At 50.0% G+C, this 11,035-nt stretch overlaps 1 protein-coding gene across 1 annotated transcript; it reads left to right on the forward strand.

Moving 5' to 3' along the window:
* Window positions 1–657: 657 nt before the first annotated feature.
* LOC144105388 (ras-related and estrogen-regulated growth inhibitor-like) lies at window positions 658–10,232 on the forward strand. Its single transcript, XM_077638511.1, has 3 exons — window positions 658–1,022; window positions 7,211–7,344; window positions 8,067–10,232. Exons 1-3 carry the CDS (start codon window positions 929–931, stop codon window positions 8,499–8,501), a joined length of 663 nt encoding a protein of 220 aa, XP_077494637.1. The 5' UTR covers window positions 658–928; the 3' UTR covers window positions 8,502–10,232.
* The last annotated feature ends 803 nt before the right edge of the window (window positions 10,233–11,035 follow it).

An 11,035-nucleotide genomic window follows, 5' to 3' on the forward strand; every position in this document is an offset into this window, starting at 1 on the left:
TATAATTCCGTTACCTACTCCTACTCTCTTTATAAGTGCCATGCGCCGTCGACGGACTGGATGCCTTGAGCAATCAGACGTAAAAATTTTCCTGGCCAAAAAACAACAACACAAAAGACGAACAAATAGAGCATCGGCACCTCATGGCTTCCGAGGCTCCAGAAACGTGCCATGAGGCGTTTCGCTCGCTAGCATGACCAGGCAACAGTAGCAGCAGCGACAGACCGATTCAAAAGGGTGTGTGAAGCCCTGCACGGGAAGGTCGACTTTCATAGCCGGACTCGAAGAGAAGAAGCACGCAAGGAGTCGCTCGGTCGCTGCCGTTGCCGACAGCCTCACGTGGGCTCGCTAGCCGGTCCGAGAAGCAAAAAGCTTAAAACGACGAATACCCGAGCGAAAAGAAACAAGAAAGCACGCAGCCACGTCTTACAAAAGAGACAGCAGCAGCTCCCGGGCCCGAACGCCGAACGAGAGCAGACGCCAAGGAGCTCCAACGAAAGCGGCGTCAAAAGAACCAAAGGACAAACCAAGCGGGAGCACCGTGCACGCGCTCATTGAGGCGCGCACGTGTAGGACAGCGGCGGCGCCTATTGGCCGAGACGAAGAGTCACGTGACAGAAGAGCGCGCCATAAAACGGACGCTGCCCCGGCGCCAGGGTTCATCGTGAGGACGCCTGCCGCTGCGGGAGCTAGTTTCGGTTTTTCTTTCCCGACGTCGGTCGCTCGCTCGACCGGCTAGCTCTCTCCCAAAAGCAGTTATATAGACGGTCGCTCTTCGTTGTGACGGTTACTGCGTGCGGCTCATTCTCGGCTGAGTGCGTTGTGTGCTTCGAGGGGGACTTTGCTCAAACGAAGGACCCGCTTGTGGTAGTGCGCGAAGACATCGCTGCTGCTGACCCGTCCGGACGTCTTCGTAGTTTGTCGTCCAATGCCTCTTGCAGCCGTGGCAATGACCCGCAAGAGCAACGGACTGTCGCCCATACGCGTCATGGTCATGGGAAGCCGGAGTGTGGGAAAATCAGGTCAGTGGAAAAAGGCGTTTCGGCCGCTTCGGTTTTTACGCGCTGATCGCATGTTTGTTGGTACTTCGCGGAGGATGAAGACTGGGAAACTTTTGCGAGAGATGACACATCGTGGTTCTCGACACTGTTACGTGAAAAGATTGACAGCTAGGCGTGGTAGCGCCTAACTGCCCTGATGGTTCTTCATTTTTCTAGGTGGCACCTTTAACAGAATAGACATTGGTGGCATCCGCATAGCAGGAATCAAGAGTAAAGAAAATGCACATAGTTGCGAGCTGCAGACTAGAATGCTTGCAGTGGAAGTGACAGGTAACAAAGGAAGGACAGCAAAAGAATCGAACACGGCACGTTGTTCGTTGCCTTTGTTAATTTAATGGCTGTATCGCTTCTAACGTTATGCTTCAACTGGATTAGAAATAAAATTCTCAGGCCTGTGTTGTCCAAAATACCGTGTTAATAAAAATAATTACACGAACCAGTCGATTATTTACGACTATCAGACCATTCTGTTTTCACTACTAAATACTTTCCGTGACTCCTAAGAGTCGAATATATATAAGCTTAGCTTTTATCTTACAAGCTGGCCGTCATCGACAGTGTGATCTTTACTCCGTGGGATAACTAACCACATTGGCAGCCTGCTGAGATCAGTTTTAAAGTTGGCTAAAAAACATTGAATGCTTTCTCTCCTGAGTGTGCAATCGCAATATGGCAAATCAGAAGGTTGGACCGAAGATAAGCGTTGAAGTTTGCGCAGAAAAAAAAAAAGTACTTGAACTGAGAAGATGTTATCACTACCAGCATGTCTGCCCATCAGAAAACGGTCGCGGTGGCGTTGCCGGTTCAGACATCTGGACGTATCGGGATTTAAAGAACGCTAGGCAGGTGAAAGAACCACGCTCCCGCAGCAGCTGGACGAGCCATTGGGGGTGCGCCAGCTGTTCGGCGAACAGAAGGCGCGTGCAAGGCGCGTGTCTCTTGGAGGCCAGACAAACACCTCAGGCGCGGTCTACTGGCATCTGGGCTGGTCTTCGGAAACGCTCCGAGGAGCACCACCTGGCGAGCGGCGCCGAACGATACTTTGGGGGAGGGGGAGGTTGCTTTTCCCTCTTCTGCTTCTTTTAGGTTATTTCTTCCCCGCCTTCCTCCTCCATTTCCCTTTGTGTATTTGTTGTGCTCTTCTGGGACTTGTTTTGAAACCGGCCGGCGGCTCTTCTCCGACGGTTCCTTTCTCTCTTGAACGCCACATGGCGGGTGTCGTGCAAAACAGACAAGACGGTGGAAGTGCAGAGTAATTGTTAGTTCCGCCAGTTGCCCAGAGGCGAAGAAAAGGTAGGAGGGGTGCGAGGGCGAGTACGTGGCGGCGAAAACTGGGGGTTTTTATTGTAGTTTTCACTTGATAGGTGGCGGGCGGTTCGAAAGCGATGTTGCGGGGTGCACGAGGGACCGCTTTGCTTTGGCATCTATTCACTTTTTGTTACTTTGGTTGTGCCTGTCTGCTGCACCGGTGGTGGAGCCGGCCACTTGACCGTGCTGCTCTCTGTGGAGCTGTCGTCGATCGTGCCTTTTCAAAATCCTCCCTCCTCCTCGTCCGCACTCCGGAGTTCCTTCGGAAGCGCGCACACGCTCTCTCCCCCTCACTCACTCTCTCTCGTCGTAGTGCGGCTTGCTTTCATACCACTCTCTCCACACGCTCCACATTCTCCAGACGCCTCGTCGCGTGCCCGCGCAGTCTTCGTCTGCGAAGGCCGGAGCAGGATTTGCTGCGCGGCCGGCGTTTCTCAAAGCCGGCTCGAAGAGCGAGACCAATTCGCCGAGAGCATCTTCCGCTTTACTCTTTACTTTTTACTCCGTTTTTTTACTCCACCACGGCCAGATGGAAAGCGCGTCATCATGGGGTCGAGCGAAAGTGCTCTCTCGGGAGATCACTTTGTTTGGATGTTAGTTTTATTTTTTTTATATTCACTCCCGTGGAGATCTGGCACCTTCAGGGTAAACAGGGCACTGTGTACGCATTCGGAGCCACCCGAATCGAATCGGGCGTCTCAGCCGGACCGGAGCGTGAAGAGCGTGCGAATTCCTTAGCGAATTGCAGCGAACACAGTTACGAAATCCGCCGCTATGATTGGCGGGGACAGGCGAGAGGGAATGATTTGTCGATTTCGTTTCATCTCTTCCGTCCTGGGAGGGTGCTTCTGAGACGTGTTGCGATGTGCCCTTGCTCACGCCGATGTTTTGTGCTGCCATCTTCGTGCGAGCAGGTGGTTATGTCGTCCCAAGTGCGCGGGGGATCATGGTCCTCAAGATGGCCGCCCTTTATGTTGAATACTCAAGAAGCGATGACGAAATATGAGTTGCTGTATAAGTAGTACGACGACGTAATCCATCTACAAGAGGGAACTATTGAGTAACCCATCTCAGATGCTCCGCGTAAAAATGAAAAGCAAATGAGTGGACATTGTGCTTGCGTTCGTTAGTTTGTCTCTCTAAAGAAGAAGCAGGGAAACAATTCCATGAAAGGATTCTGGGGCTTATTGCCTACACTGAGTCTTTGACCTGTGTTCATGCGTTCGTTCTATCATCGCCACGTATTAGGCAGATGTGAAAAGTGCTGTTACTATGTAAAGTATAAAACAGAAACCTAACAAAATGTTTCTAGCCGCAAAGAAGTCTGGAAGAAATAATTATTGCTGTTCTCTTGGGTGGCCGGTGTACAGGCTTCTAGCAGGCGCCATAATCCTCCGCTGATGGTCTTGAGCGGTCGTCAAGAGCGTCGGAACAACCCCAAAGGCCAAAACTAACGATGCGAAAATGACAAGACGCTACAAATTGCAAGACAAATAGCACAGCACGAGTCCTTGAACATGTCTGAAGACCGCACCCTAAGTTTAACACGAACGTTCGGTCGTCTAACCATCTGGCTGATAGACGCACCGTACTGGAAGTCACCGTCCGTGCAAAAAAGCAAGCTACATTTTTCACTGATGATGGACGCTGTGAACTCGTGTGGGGTGGAGGTGGGGGATGGAGGGGGGAGCTTATCACCCCTCGTCACCACTTGGGGTAGCGGCCATATACTCGCGGCCTTCCCAAAATTACAGAGCCACGGGAGATGAACTGCTTTTTCGCAACATCCTTCGAGTGCTTCTCTCAGTGATGGACGGTGGGCTGATAACAGGCTGAGAGAGCTCACGGAATTCGCCGAACCAAGGTTGCCAGCGCTGACAGGACGATGGGTGCCTCTTGGCGTTGGGCACTTTCATCACGGAGGGCGATCTAAGAACGATGCTCAGAGCTCCGTGTGAAGTGGTTGGTCGCGCTACCCCGCTGCACCCAAGGAAAATGAGCAGCGTCTGCTTCCAACGGGTGATCCACCCGCTGGGCAGAAATTGGACATTGACGAACGCAGTCCACGCAAGCAAGAAGCTGGCATTAAAAAGGCTAATTTATTCTGACTGCTGACAGGGCAGCGAGACAGCTGTGTCAGGAGGACCACATTAGGAGCACTCTGCGGAAATTGCTTTAACAGGAGGACCCAACGAGATAGAGAGCGGAAACCGGGAGGAGATTGCCGGTGAGAACCTCGGTCACACTGCGTTTCTTTGAAATGGCCTTGCTCTTGCGTGTCAACAGTTCTTCGAAGATATATGTGACTTGAAACCCATTTCGATGAGGTTTCCTGCCTTGATTTGATTGATGCTCGATTCGGCCTTGCCACTAGAAAATTTCCCTGCTTCTCTATGAAAGTCGACAGGTATCTCCCATTTTCTTTCACAGAGCTTTTTCCAACTATAAGCTGCGCATAATAAGTTGAGGGGCAAACTTCAGCGTATGGAGATACTTTTCTTTAAGGAGATTTTTTTTTTATAATGGCTTCACGTCCTTTGGATTCGGGTATGTCAGTGCCGTTGGCACAGATGCCCGACTGAGAAGCGTTACAGAACATTGTTCAGCTTTCATCTTCAAATGTAAAGCGCCTATCTAAGAAGGACGTCGAAGCGCTCTCAACGCTTGACTGCATCCGAAAGAATGTGGGAAAAAGAAGAACACACATAAAAAACGCTTTCATCCCACCACGCCGTGATCCTCGTACAACGTTGCGCAACTTTCAAAACAACATAGACCAAGGCGTCTGGTTGTGTGAGAAATGCAAGCGGACGCAGTAGACGCGCACCTTGTGGTCTTGCCGAGTGCCCACAGGACAACTCAGCAGCCACGATAGTGAAAACGGCGCCTCCTTCGGCGGCCTTGAAGAATGAAAGAGAGAGGGTAGCCGCGTGTTGAAAAGTGGGAATGAAATGATCCATCAAGAAAGGGGGAGGGGGGTGGAAGGGAGGAAGCGGGCGGTGCTGTCATCTCTGGTAGCCGTTCCCAGGCGAATTACAAGAGTGACTGGACGTCGGCGGTACACGTGATATCCTATAGAGGCGGCTTGCATCTGCGATCCTTGCCGCCGTCATCACGTAAGGGTGGTGGTGTTCGTTGCACGGTCTACCGCCCTTCCTGTACGGCTCCCACGGAAGGCCCCCCGGGGCGCAGTGGGGCCGACCGACCTGGAGGCCTCGTGAGCCCGCTTCGCGAGAAGATGCCCTTCAACCGGATTAAGGCGGTGGCGACGGTGCGAAGCAGTTGCGTCGACCCGGCTGCTCGGACTTTGTTCGCGCCACGCTTGCTTAGACTTATGTTGAAAGAACACTTCGGAAACTTAATGTTTACACCTTGTGGATGTCTTGATGCGGCCTGCTGGTATATCATTAAACGTCCAGTTAGACGATTGCACAATCGCGTTAGCAGCAGACGGGGCTGAATTAGTTCTGTACATGAATCTCTCACCCTTCGCAAGCTTCGGTTACCAGCCACGGTCAGTGCTGATTTCAGTGAGTACGGGCAGGTTGCCAGCTTCGATAGAAAGCTAGTACTATTCTACGGGCATCAAGCCGTGGCTGTTCAAATGCATCGAGTTCGGTGCACTTCTTATCCACTGTTGTCCAAGCTATAGGGTTACCGAGCCGAAAAAGTTCGTGTTTGCTAAAGTATGATTCTTCGCATAAGCCTATAGCTAAGGGCTGTATACAGTAAAAAAAAGTCATTCCTCAGCGATTAGAGCTTGTTTCTTTACGTCTTTGCTGTCGGGTAAAACGTCTTTCGGGCTAAATACCACAGCGCAGAAGTACTAAACCTTAAGCGAGGATGGCAGTGAGTGACACAACAGTCTGACCATGAGCACTCCCCATAGATGGCGTGCGAAGCCCTGCCCACGTCGGGTGCTGCCCCCTCGCGTGAAGCGCGGCGCAGTCGGTGTGGCTATAAGCGATGTTACTATAAGCGTGCGTCCTTGCCACGGAGCCACCCTACCGCGACCGCAAGACAAGGAAACGTCCGCGTCCCGCTGCGAACCGCATTGCTCGGTCGGCTGGAGCGCTGTGGGTCGACAGGATTCTCCTTCTGCTGTAGGGCGCTCGTTTCGCTGTGCTGCTGCTGGCCGATGGTGAAACCAGATACGCCGATCTGGCGCGTCTTTCGGCTTGGCCGCTGCCGCTGCTGCACCTTGTCCTCTTCACTTTTCTGCCTCGATCAGCGTGCCTGCGCGTTTGTCCGGGCAGATGCTTTCATTTGCTTTCTTTTTCGCTTTCCCTTGGGTTCCGTGCGGCTGCCGCCCAGCGTATCGGGGCATCGCGGCATGAACGCATACCTCCCCGAATGCAGGTCTTTCCAGATCACTCACCTCTCTGTTTTCTGTTTGTGCTTGTGTTGTGTGACGTGTACACCTGGACAGCCGCTTGTTCGGTTATTACTTTTCATGACATGATTTTGACCGCTTTCTCTGTTTTTTTGTTGTTGGAACCGAAATGACTGCCGCGTGTTCGTGACATAAGGCGGTTCCCAGAACATTGCCTTCAGACGATGAACCAAAACCGAAATTGTGTGAAGTTCTACGTGAAGGTGGTTTAGGCGTTTCCTACTGCCCTTAATACTTGTTGCGTAAACAGAACAGAAATGGCCCTCTCTTACATTCATAGCGGTGACACTTCTTTCGCGGTTCGTGATAGTTGTGAAAGTTGAATGAATCGTTTGTGCGCTATTCAAGCAGAGTACAATGACTCGACATTGTCCAAGCAGCTTGTATAATGTTGAAAACGTATAGTTTGCTTATAGCGTTTTCTTTCTCTCTTCTTGTGTCTTTGCAGCCGTAACTGTGCGGTTCCTCACACGGCGCTTCATCAGCGAGTACAGTTCCATGAAAGACCTGCTCTACAGGCACACAGTTCTCGTGGACAACCGGACCTGCGAGTTGGAGATCCTGGACACGTCGAGATATCAGGTATGCAGACAAATCAACATTTTTTAAAGCCTCAGACAGGTGCGGGTGGCATCAGACTTGACTCTTAGACACTGACACGGGAAACCCTATATTGACTTGGAGGATATGTTGGGTAGCTGGGTCTACGATTTTGTTCCTTGCGCCTCAAGAATGAGTTCAGCTCAAATTAAAAACAACGCAGCGAGCTATGGAAAGAAAAATGATAGGTGCGACGTTAAGGGACCGGAAGCGGGCAGAGTGGGTGAGGGAGCAAAGGCGGGTTAATGACATACTAGTCGAAATCAAGAGGAAGAAATGGGCTTCGGCAAGGCATGTAATGCGAAGGCAAGATAACCGCTGGTCATCAAAGGTCACGGAGTGGATTCCAAGAGAAGGCAAGCGTAGCAGGGGGCGGCAGAATGTTAGGTGGGTGGATCGGATTAAGAAGTGGGCGGATCAGATTAAGCTGGCAAAGGACAGGGTTAATTTAGAGTTCCATAGGAGAGGCCTTTGCCCTGCAGTTGGCGTAGTCAGGCTGATGATGATGATGACACACAGGTGTTAGAATTCGCCCAGATATACTGTAGGCGGCACGGATAGGGACAACTTGTACGAGGCCAGCCCAGCTGAATGCAGGAGCTCCTTTTATAAGCCCAGCTTAGTTGCCCCACCATACAGGCACGAATAGCAAAGGGTTCCTTCCTCACTCTTACGCATATTCGTTCCCTTCTTGTCTTCTGCAGCAGAACAAGTTCCCCGAGGACAAGATGGGCTGGGCGGACGCCCTGGTCGTAGTCTACAGCATCGAAGACCGGTGGAGCTTCGAGGAGGCCAGCATGTGCCTTGAAAAGGTGCAGCAGTTCTGCCCGTTCCTGCCTACCATCCTGGTGGCCAACAAGCGCGACCTGTCCCACGTCCGCCAAGTTGACGTGGACGACGGCCGCCAGCTGTCGCTGCGGCTCCAGTGCCAGTTCTACGAGGTGTCCGCCGCTGACAGCTACGCCGGAGTGAGCATGGCATTCCAGAGCATACTGCGAGAGGTGCTCGCCACGAAGATCCTGAGGTCGTTGACTCCCGTCAGGCGGCGACTCACCGTTGTCACGGTGTCCAAGATGCTGGGGGCGGTTTTCGGCAAGAACGCCAAGCGGCACAAGAAGAGGCCTTCCCTGTCCTTGTAGACTGCTTGACAGAGAGACTCCTATCGTGTATATAGAACACAAATTTAGCGAAGGAAGTGAAATGGACACCAATCGACGTGTTTGTGATTCAACGTTTCTTTTCGTTTTTGCGTGTCCCGTACATGTCCTGTTCGGAGATGTCGACTCAATGTTGCTCGATGCAGGGTCGTCGTCTGGTAGTACCTGTTTTGTGGCGGTGGAGAGTGTATGGCCTGCTGGGCACTCCCTGAGCCTTCAGTGTCGGAGTGCTTGTCATTGTAACAAAACCGGCGTGGTCTTGTTCGAGGGCCGTTATTTTAAAATGTTATGCTACTGCTGCTGCGACCTGATAATTTTCGCCTTTTGGCACATCACTAACCGGCAGCTGTTTCAGCCGTGTGGGCATATGTCTTCCCGCTAATATTGTATAAATAGGATCACAGCTTATCGGTGCGGGAAACTGTGGTTACGTGCGGTACCTGGGTAAACAATATCCGTTTAGTTAGGAAACTGAGCAAATCATGGAGTGCTGTCATGAGGCTGAGATAGTAATGGTCGTAAGGTTGGCTAGGTTGATGCAGGAGGAGCCATTGGGAGAGAGTGGTTTTTCCACACTGTATGCTTAAATGAAATAAGTATGCGGGACTACGGGGAAGACAAGTGAGGGAAACGATTGTTACACGATACAAGGCGGTAATAAATGAGTGCCCTTTTTCAGCATGACTAAAACTGTCATATTGAATCTCCGCCGTTAAGTTTCAAGCATGTGGGTTTTAAATTAAAATTATAATTGTCTGGCGGGTGATGTGCGCCTTTGTGGGCGACGGACTCGTCAAGCCGCCTATTGACTGCTTTTTTCCGTCGTCCTCCATCTGTGTACTGCACATGGTGGAAATAAAGTCTTCTTCTTCTTCTTCTTCTTTTCAACTAAGGACAATGCAATCGGAGCTCATAACGGAGATAGTGTCTGATCTATTTAAGAATTACCGTTTTTTGCGATTATGTTTCTTTGTGCGCGGTGCACATGAAATATTAAATAAATTTACAGCAGAACTGCCGTAGTTCTCGGCTTCAACACTCTTTAAAATGTCCTTTACAAAATTATTACTGAGTCCAGGTTCTTATTAAGGCATTAAGCCTTAAAAAGATGCCCTTCTAGTCGCCACGAAGTGTATGTTAGAGATGCACCACAAATTCTCACTGAAACTGGCGGAGGCCGTTTGTACAGCAATATATCAGCGGCCACAATCGCTTCGTATCTTCTTGATTTACACTGACTGTACGTGCCAACAATAGCAGTGCTCAACTGTCACTGACAATCTGTGATATACGCCACGTTACAAATAAGTTGTGCTTGTCTTGTCTTCAGTGCTTTATCTGTGAAACTGTGTTTGGTGTGTTTAGCCTCTAAAATGGCTGCCTGAAAGACGTTTACGGTATGGTGAGCTAGTAACGTTGAACCGGAGACATCATTTTCAAACGGGATCAAGTATCTAAAGTGTCAGGTGTTCACGTGCCATTACATTATGTTCTCACGCAATTAATTATTGTATAAATTATGAATTTCATGTTGCATTTAGTATTTATACGAATCAGAAGGCATCAACTCGTACCTCGCAGAGAGATCGCATTTTTTTTTCGGACACTTGTGTACTCCGAGCTCACATCGATGCTCAAAGTTCCTGTCTTTGTCGTTCGTGGCGTAACTATTTGTGACGTCCTCAATAAAATGCCATTGTACTTCTTTGTTTACTACCGCCTCCTGTTTCGTTTCTCTCCTTTAAACCGGTACAGTGAAATTCATGGAGTCCTCCCTTAACAATCGTGCACTTGCAATAGGAGGAAATTCTCGGGAATTTCGGATTCTACCGGTACAGCCTCGTTCAAATATCTTCCGGCCACAGGAGCTCTGGGCACCCTCAAGACTCGAAAAGTCACGAGGGGTGGGAACAAAAGTGGGCTCCAAGCGGCAATTTTGTACTTTGGGCACGCCGTAAGTGCACAATTAGAAGCCTTAGCTAGAAAACTGAGCAGTCATGGGGTTCACTTTGCACGATATCTGGGGTTCGCTAAGGGGACAGGATAAGCAAAAGATAAAAAAGAATTAAATTTTTACTTTTGAACAATTTCTATTACTTCATTATTTTCTGCATCTTTTCCAGTATCGCACTTCTTCCTGCGTTCTATATTTTTGTTTGAAGAATAGCTTTGAAAATGAGGAAGCAAGTGGTCAGGAAACATTTTTTGCAGAGGCAATGTCTTATCAGTCATTTGAAACACGATTTTATGCCCGGAACTGAATGTTTCTTAGCTCAGTTGGAGTAAAAGCATATATAGGAACAATCTTGAAGCTCTTAGGCTCCATGATAGCATTTTATAGTCCTTCATTCGCACCACCTAGGAGCAAGCTCCAAAAATAACACTTTGGTACTAAAGGCACTAAGGATGTGCATAGTAGATGCTCTCATAACATTCAACGGCGGTAATATGCAAGAGCAGAGGTTCTGGAGCCCTTTGGGGTAACCTGAAGCTGCAAAAGTCCCCACAAGTTGAGA

Source organism: Amblyomma americanum, chromosome 9 (assembly GCF_052857255.1).
Source record: "Amblyomma americanum isolate KBUSLIRL-KWMA chromosome 9, ASM5285725v1, whole genome shotgun sequence".
Lineage (NCBI taxonomy): Eukaryota > Metazoa > Arthropoda > Arachnida > Ixodida > Ixodidae > Amblyomma > Amblyomma americanum.

What these genes read in the sequence shown, in the direction of transcription:
- LOC144105388 (XM_077638511.1), top strand. Translation starts at nt 929, where the DNA reads ATGCCTCTTGCAGCCGTGGCAATGACCCGCAAGAGCAACGGACTGTCG. An exon ending in CCGGAGTGTGGGAAAATCAG is followed by an intron (nt 1,023 to 7,210) that starts GTCAGTGGAAAA and finishes GTGTCTTTGCAG; the next exon opens with CCGTAACTGTGCGGTTCCTC. An exon ending in TGGACACGTCGAGATATCAG is followed by an intron (nt 7,345 to 8,066) that starts GTATGCAGACAA and finishes TGTCTTCTGCAG; the next exon opens with CAGAACAAGTTCCCCGAGGA.